Raw genomic sequence first — 18,852 nt, forward strand, 5'->3', positions numbered from 1 at the left:
CCTGCAGACTGAAGGGTCCCAGGTTCGATTCCGGTCAAGGGCACGTACCTTGGTTGCAGGCACATCCCCAGTAGGAGGTGTGCAGGAAGCAGCTGATTGATGTTTCTCTCTCATCGATGTTTCTAACTCTCTGTCCCTCTCCCTTCCTCTCTGTAAAAAATCAATAAAATATATTAAAAAAAAAAAAAAAAAAAAGGATGTGGAGAAAAGGGAACCCTAGTGCACTGCTGGTGGGAATGCAAACTGGTGCAGCCACTGTGGAAACAATATGGAGTTAAAACTGAAACATCCCCAGTTGTGAGCACATCCCCAGTAGAGGGTGTGCAGGAGGCAGCTGATCGATGTTTCTCTCTCATCAATGTTTCTAACTCTCTATCCCTCTCCCTTCCTCTCTGTAAAAAATCAGAAAGAATATATGCACCCTATGTTGAAAGCAGCATTATTTAAAATAACGAAGATCTAGAATCAGCACAAGTGCCCATCACTACATGAGTGGGTAAAAAGCTGTGGTACATTTACATATGGAATAATATGAAGCAGTAAAAAAGAAGGATCTCTTACCCTTTGAGACAGCATGGAGGGACCTAGAGAGTATTATGCTAAGTGAAATGAGCCAATCAGAGAAAGGTATCACATTATCTCACTCATATATGGAATATAATGAACAAAATAAACTGATAAAACAGATCCAGAGACATTGAAACATGCAACCATATGACATATTTCAGAGGGGGGCAGGAGGGTTAACCTAAGAACTTATATGCATATTCTGTGGACAGATAATAATGTGGGGAAGGCCTGGGGAAGGGGTCAACAGAGGGGAAAAAGGGAGACATCTGTAATACTTTCAACAATACATTCTTTTTAAAAAGCTATTGTAGTCCAGCCAGCATGGCTCAGTGGTTGAGCATCGACCTGTGAGCCAGGAGGTCACAATTCGATTCCTGGTCAGGGCACATGTCTGGGTTGCAGGTTCCATCCCCAATGTGGGACGTGCAGGAGACAGCTGATCAATGATTCTCTCTCATCATTGATGTTTCTCTTTCTCTTCTCTCCCTTCCTCTCTGAAATCAATAAAAATATTTTTTAAAGCTGTTGTACATTTACACAATGGAATACTATGTGGCTGTAAAAAGGAAGGATTTCTTATCCTTTGCAAGAGCATGGGTGGACCTGGAGATTACTATGCTAAGTGAATTAAGCAAGTCTGGGAAAGACAAATATTATATGATCTCACTTATATGTGGAATCTAATGAACAAAATAAACTGACGAACAAAACAGACTTACGGACCTCAGAGAGAAGGGAGGTGTGGAGGAGATGAGGTAGAAAGACATTAACCAAAGAACTTATATGCACATATGCATAGCCCATGGACACAGACAAATGTGTGGTAAAGGCCTAAGGTGGGGGTGGGGTCTGGGTGAAAGGAGGCAAATGGGGGACATATGTAATACTGTCAACAATAAAAATAAATTTTAAAAAAGAAAATTCTGCCCTAACTGTTTTGGCTCAGTGGATAGAGCGTTGGCTTGCGGACTCAAGGTCCCAGGTTCGATTCCAGTCAAGGGCATGTACCTTGGTTGCGAGCACATCCCCAGTAGAGGGTGTGCAGGAGGCAGCTGATCGATGTTTCTCTCTCATCAATGTTTCTAGCTCTCTATCCCTCTCCCTTCCTCTCTGTAAAAAATCAATAAAATATATTTATAAAAAGAAAGAAAGAAAATTCTAAGCCCCGATGGCTTCACTGACAAATTCTATCAAATATATAAGAAAGAAAAAAGTATCAATCCTACACAAACTCTTTAAGAAAATACAGGAGAAGTGAATACTTCCCAAATTAACAACACTTTGTTACTGTTATTATTAATACTTACCCAAGGATATTCTTCCACTGATTTTTAGAGTGTGTGTAAGGGAGGGAGAGAGAGAGAGAGAGAGAGAGAAACATCGATGTGAGAGAGACACATTGATTGGTTACCTCCTGCACATGCCCCTGACTGGGGAGCGGGGATTGAGCCTACAACAGAGGAACCTGCCCTTGACCAGAATCGAACCTGTGACCCTTCAGTCCGAAGGCTGACACTCTATCCACTGAGCCAAACCAGCTAGGGCTTAACAACATTCATTAAAAAAAGCACACACACATATATTTTCCAAAGGATACTCTTAAGAAAATAAGGTAAATTCTTTTTTTAAAATATGTTTTTATTGATTTCAGAGAGGAAGGGAGAGGGAGAGAGAGATAGAAACATCAATGATGAAAGAGAATCATCGATTGGCTGCCTCCTGCATGCCCCTTACTGGGGATCAAGCCCGCAACCCAGGCATGTGCCCTTGACTGAAATCAAACCCGGGACCCTTCAGTCCACAGGTCGAAGCTCTATCCACTGAACCAAAGCAGCTAGGGCTCTTTATATAATCTAAATACAATAAACACATAGATAAAAAGTAATTTTATTAGTAACAACCAAAAACTGGAATAGGTAACAACATAAATAATTTGTGATATATCCATACCTAGTCAAGTAGTAAAAAAAAAAAAAAAAAGCTAACTATTGAGATATGACAAAACATAACTAAAATTCAAAAATATTATGGAAGCTCACATGAAACTTAAGACAAATATAACCTATTATGACAGACAGCAGATCAGTTTCCTGTGAGCTAAGGTTTGTGGGAAGTTGGGAAGGAGCCCTGATCTGGATGGGAGAAAAGGGAACTTTCAGAGGTGAGAGAAATGTTCTATATCTTCACTTTGGTGGGGTTTTATGGGTGTATAAATCTGTCAAAATGTATACATATATTTAAATTTTATTATGTATAAACTAAACCTCAAAGTTGCTTTTTTTTAAAAAAAAAAAGCAACAATAATCTAAGAAATTAATAATCAGATAACTAACACTGGGGGGAGGAAGGACATGCAACCAAATTTCAACACCCAATCATGATAAGAATTATCAATCTAGAAAGCAACATCTTCCACCAAAAAAAAAAAAAAAAAGCATCTACAAAAATGTGCTACTAATATTATACTTAATGGTGGAAGACAGAATGCTTCCCTAAACAGAAACAAGGTAAGAATGTCCTTTCTCACTCTGTAAGTATGAACACACTTCAAAGGAGTTCTCAGTAGTACTCAACTATAATTTGCTGATAAGTTTGTTTCCTTTTTCTTTGAATGACCATTTCATCACGTCCCTTCCATTTTTTCTTCAAACCTCTTAAATCCCTGTACCTGGCCCACTCTTAGGTAATAATTTCTTTTCACATTTTATTTTTCACAAGGTAAATCAATAATACAAACTCTTTCATCTTCCTACCATCAAATCTCTCAAGAAGGGAGAGGCCCTATCCTGGCCATCACTCAAAAGAGGCCATATTATCTGGCCAGCTTAATACTCAACCAAACTTGGAGCACAAACATAGGTCTTAACTTAGAAACTCTAGGTAACTAATATTCTATCAATAAATCCTACAATCAATCACAACAAATCCTACAACAAAACCCTACGTGGTCACTCTGTCATAAATCTGTTATAAAGCCATAGTAAGAAGCCAAAGATAATTAATACCCAACTTTTAGTTCTCCATCTTTGAGAATGGTTCTTGTCATTAAAAAAAAAGTTTACACACACACAGGGGTTGGCAAAAGTAGGTCTACAGTTGTGAGTACACAAAACAGTTTACTCTTATATTATTATTTATTTATTTACTAGAGGCCCAGTGCACTAATTTGAGCACAGGTAGGGTCCTTGGGAAGATCAGGCCCCAGCTCGGTGCACCCCCAGCCTCGCAGCTCCACAGCCCCACCTGGCACCGTGCCTTGGCCTGGCGCCACCCGCTCACCTGCCCCACCATCCCACCGCAGTTCCGCTCACGTCGGGGCCCATCAGGGCTGGCAGCGCCTTCACTACTGCCTGCTGCCTGCTGCCAGCGCCACGTCGCCAATGCCCACCATATTCTGCACTGCCCCCTGGTGGTCAACACACCTCATAGCAAGCAGTCAAAAGACAGCCCAAGGAGACAATTTGCATATTAGGATTTTATTATGTAGGATTATATTATTATATCTGTTAGCCTACTTTTGCAAACCCCCTGTATATGTATAACAACTACATTTGGTTTCTGACCAACAAATACCATAGGAAAAGTAAAAGAAAAACACAAAATACATATGCAATTTACACAGAATTTGTTCCTTACCTGCTGGTGCCGGGTGCTGGGAAAGGTATACTGAACAGAATGGGAAGGATAACGGCTTTGTTCTGTGCTGAATGCTCCTTGGTTGGGAGGATAACCTGAACTTGACATTATCAGTAAAGAAGTCCTCACCAGGCTGTGAGATCAAATCCAACAAACAATCATGTTTCTAGGAAACCACCTAAATAGAATGGAGAAAAATAGAACTGATAAGAACTAAAGCACCAGGTGTACTTCTAATAAATTATAAGTATAGCTACATAAATAAAACCACAATTACCAGTAAAAGGATACGCTCATGTAATTACTTAATAGAAATTATTGACGTTTAAAAATATTAACAGGTCTTTATTTCCCTTTACACTTAAAAAAGGTTACTTAACATACCACAAATAATACCAGCAGCTGTATAAAGTAAAAACATGGGACTGGCACATAGCAACTGCTCAGTAAATGCCGTTTTTTCTATAAAAGTCTGAGAAACAAACATTATATATTACAAAAACTAAAGTCCATGATTGTGAACTTTGAGGTGGTAAAAAAGTCACCTGTTAAAAGGATTCGAGAGTATTTACAAGATAGGCATTTGTGCAGAGGAAATGTTGTTTTTGTTAAAAAATTCTGTGCCAAAATGATAAGCTAAGAAGGCACTAATAGGAAAACTTTCAAGAAAGAACAAAGTGAGACTACCACGTCAAAGAAGAAAACTGCCAATATTTGCGAAAATTAGTTTTGGAAAAACTTGCATCTGCCACCAAGAACTTGACAATTTTCCCACATTTAAAGACTTTTCTGACAAGACTGGTGGTGATATTAAGTGTGAGATTTTTTTATATTATATAATAAAATGTTCCAATAGCTACAGTAACTCAATGAACCAATATTTTCCAACTAATACCGAATGTTACAAAATTATGCATGAATAGTTATTTAAAGCACAAGATACTTTACCACAATTAAATAAAGTACATGACAAACCAGTAAATGTTGACTGTGATAGAATATGAAAGATTCATTGATATGGTTTCAGATTCTACACAGCAACTAACCTTTAAAAAATTGCCACTTTTCTGGTTTAGGTTGGTATCAAAGAATAGCCACAATTATCTTTAAAAGCTATTAAAATACTCCTCCCTTTTCCAAGTACATAACTGTCTGAGGTTAGCTTGTCTTCATAAACTTCAATCAGAACAACATACCACAAGACCGATGTAGAAGCAGATATGAGAACCAAGCTATCTTCTAAGCCAGATATTAAAGAGGTTTGCAAAAATGTAAAATAATGTCACTCTTCTCAACAAATTTTGTTTCATTTCATAAAATAGTTGTCATAAACATGTTATATATATTAACATTAAATGGGTTTATATTATTCCTAAATAAGTATCTTTAAAGTTTCCCCATTTTAATAATTGAATGTGGTCAATATCAACATATATAAGCCACATAAACAAAAGCTCCTTGGAGCTCTAAATTTATAAGAGTGTAAATGAGTCTTAAGACCAACATGTTTGATGACCACTGGCCTGGAGAATTCGGACAATCTTTAGATTGACTAGCATTAGTGTCCTTTACAGGTCGTTTACATCCAGGTCCATGTGCACACACTCCTTCTAAAAATCCTGCCCCTAGTTAAGGTGTGGTGGTTTTTTGTTTTGTTTTTTTAAATATATTTTATTGATTTTTTACAGAGAGGAAGAGAGAGGGATAGAGAGTTAGAAACATCGATGAGAGAGAAACATCGATCAGCTGCCTCTTGCACAACCCCTACTGGGATGTGCCCGCAACCAAGGTACATGCCCTTGACCGGAATCGAACCCGGGGACCCTTCAGTCCGCAGGCCGACGCTCTATCCACTGAGCCAAACCGGTTTCGGCTAAGGTGTGGTTTTGACACCATGTTTGTACCAAGTAAACTACCCTATTGGACCAGGGATGTACCAATTGGATCCCTCTTCAGAAATTTGGAATTGAGAAGATGAGCTAGAAGGACCTAAGTTGCAAAGTGGCCACAGCAAGAGTCAAGATGAGCCACATATTCTGTGCCACCGGAAGTTACTGAGGAAGTAGAGAACACCAATCTAGACAAAGACTAGAGTAGACATGCATAGAGAAGTAGAGCCAAGAGAATTTGCAAGCCCCTAAGACACAGCAGCAGTTGCCTTGGCTCCTGACTCTCGGCTCCAGGGTCCACCCCCACAAGGAGAAGTCCTTCTTTACTTAATATAAGTGGAGTAGGTTTTTATTCCTCATAATTGTAAGATCTCAAGTTAAGTCCCAAAATAACTATACAGACCTTGGAAAGAACCCAAGTGTCATTTCCAACAACTGATGATGAATAAATAAAATCAGGTATACCCATACAAGGGAATATTATTCTGCCATAAAAAAGAATGGCCTTGGCCAGCGTGGGTCAGTGGTTAGAGAATCAGCCCACACACCAAATAGTCATGGGTTCAATTCCCGGTCAAGGGCACATATCTGGGTTGCAAGTTCATCCCTGCCCTGGTTTCTGGGCACGTTTGGGAGGCAACAAGTCAATGCATCTCTCTCACATCAATGTCTCTCTCTGTCTCTGTCTCTCTCCCCCTACCTTCCACTCTCTTAAAAAAAAAAAATGAAGTACTGATACCTGCTATAATTTGGATGAATCCTGAAAACATGCTAAGTAAAAATAACCAATCATAAAAGTATATATTTTGTATGTTTCCTTTCATATGAAAGTCCAAAAATAGTCAAAATAGTGATAGAAAGTGGATTACTGGTTGCTTAGGGATAGTGGGATAGGGATGAAGGAATACAAGATAAAAGCTCAAGTGTCTAGGATTTCTATTGTTTTTTTCACTGTAGTGAAATACACTTAACATAAAATTGCCATTTTAACTCTTTTGTTTTATTTTTATTTTTGTTAATCCTCACCCAAAGATATTTTTCCATTGATTTTTAGAGAGAGTAGAAGAGAGAGGGAAAGACAGAGAAAAACACATCAATTGCTTGCCTCCTGCACGAGCCCCAACCAGGGCCCGGACCAGGGAGGAGCCTGCAACCCTTGACCAGAATCAAACCTAGGACCCTTTGGTCCATAGGCTGACACTCTATCCACTGAGCCAAACCGGCTAGGGCCATTTTAGCCATTTTTAAGTGAACATTTCTGTAGCATATGTACATTCATATTACTGTGCAACTATCATTACCATCTATTTCCAGCACTTTTCATCTTCCCCAACTGAAACTCTAATCCCATTAAACACTAACTCCCAATTCCTCCTCCCTCTGGTAACCACCATTCTACTCTCTGCCTCTATGAATATGGCTATTCCTCATATAAGTATAATCATACAGTATTTGTTATCTTGTGACTGGATTATTTCATTTAGGATATCCTCAAGGCTTATCCATATAATAGCATTAGATCAAAATTACTCTGCTTTTTAAGGCTAAATAATATTCTCTGGATTGGGATTCCTTTTTGAGATGGTGAAAATGTTCTAAAATTGACTGTAGCAATGTTTGTACATACATACATCTGAATATACTAAAAACCATTGCATTGTAAAAAAAAATGGATGAATTGTATGGTATACAAATTATGTATCAATAAAGCTGTGTTTTAAAAATACCAAGCCCAAACAAACAAAACTATACAAAGCAACCACAGGATTTTAAAATTATTGTGCTGCAGTGCAAGTTAATATATATCGTCTTTCAGGGTTTTTAATATCACCCTATGTTCATATCTTAAAAACTCTGACGTCAATGTGCATCCTACAATCAATGGCACATCATGATTTAATTAGCAGCACTTTTTCCTTAATCTTAGAGGCAAATAACATTACCCTATAAGCAAAGAAATCTTTTTGCTGAAATACAGTCTGAGAGAGTTATTACATTCAGTAAATCTTTGGTTTTTGTCCTACATCTTCCCCAGGAAAGCTCTCAGAACAGAAATTACCATTTGCTTTTCTTCCCTTTGTTCCTTAACCCTCAGGATAAGGCAAGACAATTAAGGACACTAATATTCTCAAAGTGATTTCCAATCGGAGGTCCTTAAAAGACCAGGTAACATTTGCAGTACTTTGAAAAAAGCCTAACAGAAATACATATAAACACTGGGGACAGAAAAAGACATCCTAAGCACAAACCAAAGGCACAAATAAGGTTAGGTTGATATCTTTAACTTACAAAATGTATTTTTTTTATTTTTCTGTACAGCAAAGACAACTTTAAATGGCAAACCATACAACAGAAAAAGTACAATAGCAAAATTTTGATATACCAAATAAAATATGCATATACGTGTATTTATATTTCTTATAAAGCAATAAAAATGATGACACTTCAAACATGACAAGAATATGGAATTAACTAAGGAAATAAAATTAATGAAATCACAGAAAAATAAAATATAATCACTCCGCAGATTTGCAAAATATTAAAAAATCATGAAATTCGTGCACTGGGGGGTGGGGAGGTGTCCCTCAGCCCGGCCTGTGCCCTCTCACAGTCCGGGACCCCTTGGGGGATGTCCACCTGCTGGCTTAGGCCCGCTCCCCCTAGGGAATGGGCCTAAGCCAGCAGTCAGACATCCCTCTCACAGTCTGGGGCTCTCGCAGTCCGGGACCCCTCACTCCTTACCGCCCGCCTGCAGCGGAGGCAGGAGAGGCTCCTGCCACCACCACTGTGCTCGCCAGCCATGAGCCTGGCTTCTGGCTGAGCAGCGCTCCCCCTGTGGGAGCACACTGACCACCACGGGGCAGCTCCTGCGTTGAGTGTCTGCCCCCTGGTGGTCAGTGCAGTCATTCCGCCATTCAGTCGATTTGCATATTAGGGTTTTATTATATAGGATAACTAGAGGCCCAGTGCACAAAATTCATGCAAGAGTAGGCCTTCCTCCGGCTGCCGGCACCAGCTTCCCTCTGGCACCCAGGACCCAGGCTTGCTTCCCTCTGGCTGCTGACAGGCACCCGGGACCCAGGCTGGCTTCCCTCTGGCCACCCGCAGGCACCAGGGACCCAGGCTGGCTTCCCTCCAGCCGCCACAGGCACCTGGGACCTGGGCTGGCTTCCCTCCGACTGCCCGCAGGCACCAGGGACCCGGGCTAGCTTCCCTCCAGCCGCCTGCAGGCACCCAGGACCTGGGCTTCCCTCCAGCCCCAGCTTCGACCAGAAGGACGTTTGGTCTAATTAGCATATTACCCTTTTATTGTTATAGATTATTATTATAGATGCCTAGTACTGGTGAGAGTTTAGAGAAAAAGGCACTCTTTTACACTTGTATGTCAAATGAGTACAAATTGCATTCTAAAGGAGAATGGCAATATATACCATGAGCCTTGAAAATACGCATATTCTCTTGCACAGCAGTTCCCCTTCTAGGAATTCATTTGATTATTCAATACAGAGATACCCAAAGATGAATGCCTGAGACTGTTTCTCAAGGAACTGTCCAAAATATCCAATATGAGCTTGGAAAAGTGTTTTATAAAAAGTTTAGCTAATGGGAACTTTTATTTGGGGGACTGTCACAAAAGTCTGTATAAATGAGAACATTTTTATTTTACTAATGTATAATTTGTATATAGCATTAGTATTCAATTTTCCATGTGTCTCATATCTTCACAAGATTTTAAGACCAGAGATAGAAATGTCATATATTCAACAAATACTTAGCGAACAGTGCACACTACTATGTACCAACACACTGTTCTAAACATTGGCATAGAATGGTGACCAAGGTATGTCATCTTATTGTGAGGTGACATAGAAAATAAATAATCATGAAATAATATCATGAAGTGCTATAAAACAGAACGAGAGAAGGGACATTTTCTATAGGGTGATCATAGAAAGCCAATCTCAGCTAGGATGACCTGATTTCCTGAAACAAACCCAATTTACAGCTGTTGTCCCAGTGCAATTATTAATTATGCTCCATATCCTTCTCAAGACTGTCCCAGTTCTAAGATTATTTTAGAGCCAAAGCATGAAAGAGTAGAAGACCCAGTTGGCCTGAAAGAGATTAGAGCATTTCATGGAGGACTACAGAAGTCCTAATGTAAAGCAAGGAGGCAGGAGGAGAGTGAAGAAGTAGGGTGGCAGGGGGAAAGGCCCGAGAATGGGGCATGGAGTGGTGCTGGGAGGGGTTTGCTGGTTTATATTTAGAAATTGAATTATCTCTCAGTATTCTGAATATCAATCCTTTTCTACCTTTATGTTACAAATATAGCAGATCCTCAGAAGTCATTTCTATTCAACACTGTTACATTCTCATGTGGATGAGACACCATAGGAACATAGATCTTGCTTATTTCAATTAGCCTATGGTAAAATGTGTTTTAGTTATATATTGTTTAGCCTAAAGTCACAGAACCTATCTAGGAAGTTAAGTGAAGACCTACTCTATTTTCTTCCAGAATTCATAACATTCAGAAGACCCGAGCTACGCCAAATTTTAAAAAATATTATTCTCCTCTTCAACTTTTAAAAGTTTTATTTTTTTTTAATATTTAGCTCCTTAATCACCTAAATTTTTTTCTAAAAAATGGTTAGGTAGGGGTCTACCTATATTTTCTTTAATTTATAGTTATTAAAAAAGTCTGCCTCTACACACTGTTCTGAAATGCCATCCCTGTTACAACCCAGCAATTTTAGTATATGCCCTACAAAAACTCACATCTATCCATATAATCTATATAATAGAGGAATATGCAAATTAGCCAAGACGCCGTAACGTCATGACAGAACAGCAGGGACCTGAGGCTGCATGGCACCTGGCTGGGGTGAGGGACCTCAGGCCACGCCCCCTGCACTGCGGGGCTTGACAGGGGTCCTCAGGCCACCCCCCCCCCACCTCCGGCGCGGCTTGAAAGGGGACTTCAGGCCACGGCCCCCGCCCAGTGGGGCTTGATGGGGGACTTCAGACCACGCCCCCCACCCTGGCACCGGGTCAGGGGACTTGAGGCTGCGCCCCCCCGACCCTGAGGGCCTTGACGGGGTGGGGCCAGCCGGGTATGGGTCTCCTGCTTTTTCGAAGCGCATGCAGGTGGTGGGCAGGGACTTGACTATAGGTCCCGCAGCGCGCCCCAGACTCTGACAGGAAGTAGATTTTCATATACGTTTTACTAATTTTCTTTCATCTCTGACACTTCTATTATAGAGAAAGGGCAAATAGCAATATTAAAATATTTTCTCTAATTAATTCCCTTTTAACCCTTTGCACTCGCTTGCTTTTTTCTCAATTCCTTTATTCTACTCGGGATTTACTTTTTTAAATACCCCAGATTTTACAAAGCGCGGCAGTAGAATAAAATACTGGAGTTTCTTTTCATACAAACTTATGTATTTGATTTTTTTATATTTCAAATTATTGATACATTCAATACAATTCGACATACGAGCTGCTACCGATGCTAACCGTGTCGAGTCACACTCGACATCCGAGTGCAAAAGGTTAATGTGCATGAATTTCATGCACCAGGCCACTAGTACTTACATAAAAAAGGATATTTATTGCAGCAACGCAAAAGTCAAATTTGAAGATAACCTAAATTCCACAATATAGTATATTTATATGATAAAATATTATACAAAAGTTACAATGAAAAACTAGAGCCCTAGCAGGTTTTGCTCAGTGGATAGTGTTGGCCTGCAAACCTAACACTCCTGGGTTCGATTCTAGTCAAGAGCTTGTACCTAAGTTGCAGGCTCCTTCCAGTTCGGGCCCTGGTCAGGGCACATGCAGAAGGAAACCAATCAATGTGTTTCTCTCACATCGATATTTCTCTCTCTCTTCTACTCTCTCTAAATATCAATGAAAAATTATCCTCTGGTGAATATTAAAAAACAAAACAAAAAAAACCTAGAGCTATATGTGTCAAAACACATAAACCTCAAAAAAATACAAAGCTCAGTAAAAACAATTTATTCAGTGATGCTAATATGTTACAGACACAGACAACAATACTATACTAGTGGCCCGGTGCATGAAATTCGTACACTGGGGGGGAGGGTTTCCCCCAGCCTGGCCTGTTGCCCTGTCACAGTATGGGAGCCCCGCAATCGATCGCCCAAAAGAGGCAGGCCCCGCCCACCCATCTGGGGATCCTCAATGGATTGCCCCAAAGAGGTAGGCCAGAGCCACGGACCCCCAGGCCTCCGCACCGCACAGGGACCTGCCGAACCCGCCTCCTCCATGCTGCACAGAGCCACGGGATCCCTAGGCCTGGCCACATGTGGAGCTGGGAGGAGGCGGGACTCCCAGGCAGGCTCCATGCCACGCACACAGCGTCAAACCCAGCCCGCCCACCTGCGCGTGCCCGCTGTGCACACAGTCATCTTGTAACAGCGTGAGGGCATCACAGCATGAGGACCACCTAGGCTTTTATTAGTAAGATATTTTATATGTGCACATATCAAAGCATAAACACAAAATATACATCTACTTTAGGATAACAGTCACAACTAAGAAAGGAAAATTATTTAGGAAGGGGGAACAATCTTTAATAATTTATTTCTTGAAACAAGTATGATAAAATATTGTTTTCTTAAACACAGATGGTAGGTACATAGACATTTGTTCATAAAGAAAAATAAGTAATCTTTATTATAAAGTATATTTATAATATGTCCATGATTCCAGACTCATTAATTTGAGTATCCTTTCCTATGCCAATGCCACACTTTTTAAGTTACTGTAACACTATAAGGCTTTTATATCTGGACAAGTTTCCCCTCACTATGCTTAGTTGTTGCTGCTCCTTTCAAAGCCTTCAGAGTGCTATTCTATCACTTTTCTTCTTTCATGTGAATATCAGTCAGCTTGTTAGGCCGTATAAAAAACTCTAGATGAGACCATATTAATATTAAATTCATACACTGACTAAAGAGAGAACAAAAGCTAACTTTATACTGTTGAGCATTCTCACCCTAAAACATGATTATATATGTTTATGTTTTAGGATGAGAAATGTTTGTGTGTGTAATTAAGATGGGAATATTTTATATATTTTATATATCCTACACACTTTCCTGCCTATTCTGGGCTATACAGTTCTTTCTGGGCTCCTCTGTAGCAATTTGAGAGTTTTGAGCATCATCTTCCACTGGAACATCTTTGGGGGGGATCTAGGAAGGGCTTCAAGCTGTGACTAGACTTCCAATAGGCTCACCAAATAAGCTCAACGTTGACTTGGGGGTTTTCTGAGATGCTGAGTGAATAAGATTCAGCTGGCCCTGGCTAAGTGGCTCGCCCAATTAGTTGGAGCATCATCTCTTGTACCAAAAGGTTGCAGATTCCATTCCTGGTCAGGGCACGTACCTACGTTTTGGGTTCAATCCCCAGTCAAGGCACATATGGGAGGCAACTGATCAATATTCCCTCCTCTCTCCCCATTCCTCTCTCTCTACAATTAAATAAATAAATGAATAAATAAATAAATAAATAAATAAATCCTGGCCAGTTGCTCAGTGGTTAGAGTTTTGGGCCTTGGACCGAAGGGCAGAACAGGAGGCAATCAATCAATGTGTCTCTCTCACATCAATGTACTAGGTATACCGGTTAATAATAGCGATTTTGTAATCAAAGAAAACACGATGATTTCAAGAGAAACATCAAACGTGCTTTATTCAAAGTAATGTCCATCACTAGCTACACATTTATCCCATATTTCAGATAATTTGTGGATACCATTACAATAGAACTTTTCTTGTTTTGAGGCAAACCATTCAGACACCCAATTTTCCACTTCTTCGTATGTTTTGAAGTGCTGCATGTTCCATCAATCCGAACAAGTGGTCATCTGAAGGAGCAAGGTCTGGTGAATATGGTGGGGGGCTTAACACTTCCCAGGCAAGATCTTTTAACGTGTCTTTAACTGGTTTTGAAGTGTGTGATGGTGCGTCATCATGAAGCAAAATTACTTTGCCGTGTCTTCTGGCACATTCTGGTCGTTTCACGATCAAAGTGTGGTTCAAATTGATTATTTGTTGTCAGTAGAGATCAGTATTAACCTGGTTGTAGAAGCTCATAATACACCACACCCTCCCGATCCCACCAAATGCAGAGTATTGTCTTCTTTCCAAAGCAATTTGGCCTTGCAGTCGATGTTGATGGTTGACCTGGATCAACCCATGATTTTGTGCATTTGGGATTCTCAAAATAAATCTACTTTTCATCGCCAGTCACGATTCGATGCAAAAAAGACTTTCTTTCGTGCCGTTGAAGCAACATTTTACTGATGACTTTTCGGTTTTCCATTTGTCTTTCGTTCAGTTGTTGTGACACCCATTTTCCTTCCTTTAAAAATTTTCCCATTGCTTATAAATGATCAGAAATTATTTGCTGAGCAATGTTTAATCTTTCTGCAAGTTGTTTTTGAGTTTGACACGCATCTTCATCCAATAATGCTTGTAATTGTTGGTCTTCAAACTTTTTCGGTTGACCTGGACGTTCTTTGTCTTTCACATTGAAATCATCACTTTTAAAGCATTTAAACCAGCGGTCACAAGTATCTTGAGATGAAGCATGTTCACCATAAGCTTCCCGAAGTATACAATAGCTTTTTCTTCAAAATAAAGTAATGAATTAAAACTTCCTGCAAATGCTCTTTTTTTTGGCACGAAATTCGACATTTTTAAGCGTAAAAATATCTATGATGTTAACACCTTCAGCAAATTTGACATATGAAGTTTTGAAGCTGGCTGTCAATACAACAAAATAGCATACATATGAAATCACATATATATCAACATATGTGTAACTCCATCTATTGAAAAATATCCGTATTAGTAACTGGTATACCTAGTATTTCTCTCTCTCTCTCTCTCTCTCTCTCTCTCTCTCTCTCTCTCTCTTCTCTCTCTCTCTCTCTCTTTCTCTTCCTAGCTCCCATTTTCTCCCTCCCCCCTGCCTTCCTCTCTCTCTAAAAATCAATGGGGAAAAAATATCCTGACTCCTCTGGTGAGGATTAAAAAAAAAAGTAAATAAAAAACATATCCCGCCAAAACCGGTTTGGCTCAGTGGATAGAGCATCGGCCTGTGGACTGAAAGGTCCCAGGTTCGATTCCGGTCAAAGGCATGTACCTTGGTTGCGGGCACATCCCCAGTAGGGGGTGTGCAGGAGGCAGCTGGTAGATGTTACTCTCTCATCGATGTTTCTAGCTTTCTATCCCTCTCCCTTCCTCTCTGTAAAAAATCAATAAAATATATTTTAAAAAATAAATAAATAAAATAAAATAAAATAAAAAACATATCCACCCCCAAAAAATAAATAAATAAAACATAAAATAAATAAAATAAAAAAACATATCCTTGAGGTAGGATTTTTAAAAAAAGAAGATTCAGGTGATTCTCAAATTGTCTCAGAAGTACTAGCAAAGAACCTTGGTGACTTGACTCTCAACCCTCGTGCCAAATTCCCTTCCCTTCTACCAGGAGGTTCACCCCAACACAGGACAGAGTAAAGAACTTCCAGGGGCTTGGACTGGGGCTGGGTCAAGGCATACTCCACAGGAGACATGAAATGTGGACATTGGCAACTGCTTGGGGAAAAAAGCCGCAAAAGATGCTACAAGTTATTAGATACTGCACCCTCTCTCTACTCTGAAAAGACCCACGTGAGAGGGAACTTAAGACTGAAGCTTTAGATGTAGCGGTCATTGTTGCCCATTTCTTAGAGATCCTTCTGATGATATTAGTTTGGAGAATAATTAAGACACTAAGTGGAGTTAGCCATTAGCCTGATTCTTGTACTTTTTTTTCTTGATAGTAATTTTAGGGTCATTGTGCAGCAGTTTGGGAAACCTACTCTGTTAGGACATGCTGTATATCAATATTTTGATAACCTCTGATAGAAGTTCTGTGATGTCTTTTTTTTTTTTTTCATCTCTTTCTTGAAAGTCTATCTTGAGGCCAATAACTTATAAGGAATCTATATAGTTTGCACTTGAATGACTTCATTATACTTCAGTTCCACTTTTTTATTTGACCCAAAGAAACACTAATAGGTCTTGAGTGTTGCTGAAGTCAGTAAGATGAAACCCAGTATCAAGAATTAGAAGTAACTTGTGTGTAAAAAAGAAAGCATTGGGTGGTTTGGCTAGAGCATAATTAGCACAAGATGTATTAATTAGATTCTCTGGTTTTCAAAAATGTAACTTATAACAATTTTTACATGCTATTTCAATCTTTGTACCTGTATAGAGTAATCTTATTAAAACTTGGGGCATATTTGGGCACCTTTAAAAAAAAAAGAAACCTGGTCAAGGTTTTATATGCAACCTCATCATAAACATTTAGTATAATTATATTTTAGAATGGAAATAATATACTAGAATTAAATGTCACTGTTATAAGTGACAAGAACACATTTTATCTGGATTTTACAGATAAACTCATAACTAGCCTCCTATATTTTACAAACAGGCAATAAAATGTAGTAAAATTAAATTGCTCTACTTAAATTCCTTTTTGTATCTTCCCACATTAAAGTACCATAGTTGCCCGCCAGCCCTCCCCCCCCACCCCCACTTGTCTGCAGTTTCAGCTACTCGTGGTCAACTGCAATACAAAAATATTAAATGGAAAATTCCAGAAATAATTCATGACTTTTAAATCTCCCACCATCCTACTCCATCCTCCATCCTGCCCAGACATGAATCATCCCTGTGTCCAGCATACCCATTCTGCATATGTTACCTGCATATTAGTCACTTAGCAGCTGACTCAATTATCAAATCAACTGTAGCAGTATCACAGTACTTGTGTTCAAGTAACCCTTATTTAACAACTAGAGGCCCGGTGCACAAAATTCGTGCATGGAGGGGGTTTGTCCCTCAGCCCAGCCTGTACCCTCTCCAATCTGGGACCCCTCAAGGGATGTCTGACTGCCCGTTTAGGCCCAATCCCTGGGATCGGGCCTAAACGGGCAGTCAGACATGCCTCTCACAATCCAGGACTGCTGGCTCCCAAATGCTTGCCTGCCTGCCTTCCTGATTGCCCCTAACTGCTTCTGCCTGCCAGCCTGATCACGCCCTAACCACTCTGCTGCCAGCCTGTTTGCCCCCAACTTCCCTCCTCTGCCGGCCTGGTCACCCCTAACTGCCCTCTCCTGCAGGGTTGATCACCTCCAACTGCCCTCTCTTGCAGGCCGGGTGTCTCCCAACTGCCCTCTCCTGCTGGCCATCTTGTGGTGGCCATCTTGTGTCCACATGGGGGCAGGATCTTTGACCACATGGGGGCAGCTATATCGTGTGTTGCAGTGATGATCAATCTGCATAGTACTCTTTGATTAGATAGGATAGAGGCCTGGTACAGGGGTGGGGGCCAGCTGGTTTGCCCTGAAGGGTGTCCCTGATCAGGGTGGGGTTCCCTTGGGGCGTGGGGCGGCCTGAGCGAGGGGCCTGTGGTGGTTTGCAGGCGGGCCATGCCCCCTCACAATGCAAGCGGAGGCCCTGGTATCTGGAATTTATTTTCCTTCTACAATTGAAACTTTGTAGCCTGGAGCAGAGCCAAGCCTGGGGCTCCCTCCGAGGCCCGCAGCCATTTGTGTTGGGGTTATAATTGAAACTTTGTTGCCTTAAGTGGGTGGGCCCGGCCAGGGTGTGCGGATAGCTTTGCTTCCCCTGTTGCCGGCGGCAACCCTGGCCTGCTCTCTTAAGCTCCATTCTGCCGCCATTTGTTTGAATTTGTTTACCTTCTATAATTGAAACTTTGTAGCTTGAGTGGAGGCTTAGGCCTGCAACGGCTGGCAGAAAGCTTGGCTTCCTCTGTTACCTAGGAAACCTTGCTCTCTGTGGCTGTAGCCATCTTGGTTTGGGTTAATTTGCATGCTCGCTCTGATTGGGTGGTGGGCGTGGCTTGTGGGCGTGGCTTGTGGGTGTGTCGGAGGTATGGTCAATTTGCATATTTGTCTATTATTAGATAGGATGGCCCCAAAGCACAAGAATAGTGATGCTGGCAATTTGGATACGCCAAAAGAAGTAAACTGGTTCCTTTAAGAGAAAAAGTATGTATGTAATAGAAAAAAATACATAGTATATGTAGGATTCAGTACCATCCATAGTTTCACGCATTCACTGGGGATCTTGGAACATATTCCTGAAGCAAGTTAATAAGAACCTAGGAAAATTCCCTGGCAAGTGGAAAGAGAAAACTGAGACAAATGGCTGAACAAACAGCTGGAAAGGCTGAACAATTAACAGCCAGCTGATAAATCCCAAGATTTTATCCTCCCTAACCAAAGATATCTAAGAGCAGGTAGCTTAAATCACCTTAGGGTGATAGATAAAACAAAACAAAACAAAACACCTAATTAGAGCCAAATATATATCTACACTAATAAAAGAGAAAGATGCAAATTGACCATACCTCCACGACGCCTACCAGCTAATCAGGAATGTGTATGCAAATTAATCCAACAAATATGGTGGATGGTGGGTTAATTTGCATACGCAGGCGCTGAGAGGCCTAGGTCCCAGGAACATCCTCGGGACCCAGACCGCTCTGAGCCAGTAGGCCTGCGCATAGGCCCTGAGCAGCCAGGGTCCCAGAACGCCCCCCCAGCCAGGAGTGGCCTATGGGTGCCGGCGCCAAGCGGGCTGGGTCCCGGGACAAGCGGCCGAGGGCACCAAGCGCAAGCGCCAAGCGGCCTGGG

At 40.8% G+C, this 18,852-nt stretch overlaps 1 protein-coding gene across 1 annotated transcript in view; it reads right to left on the bottom strand.

Moving 5' to 3' along the window:
• Nucleotides 1-18,852, bottom strand: part of NCOR1 (nuclear receptor corepressor 1) — a 207,516-nt gene that overhangs the window by 171,567 nt on the left and 17,097 nt on the right. The window contains exon 2 of the mRNA XM_054709719.1: nucleotides 4,207-4,384. Within this exon, the coding sequence (XP_054565694.1) occupies nucleotides 4,207-4,314 (108 nt within the window). The 5' untranslated portion in view covers nucleotides 4,315-4,384. The remainder of the gene's footprint in view (nucleotides 1-4,206; nucleotides 4,385-18,852) is intronic.

Source organism: Eptesicus fuscus, chromosome 20 (genome assembly GCF_027574615.1).
Source record: "Eptesicus fuscus isolate TK198812 chromosome 20, DD_ASM_mEF_20220401, whole genome shotgun sequence".
Taxonomy (NCBI): Eukaryota; Metazoa; Chordata; class Mammalia; order Chiroptera; family Vespertilionidae; genus Eptesicus; species Eptesicus fuscus.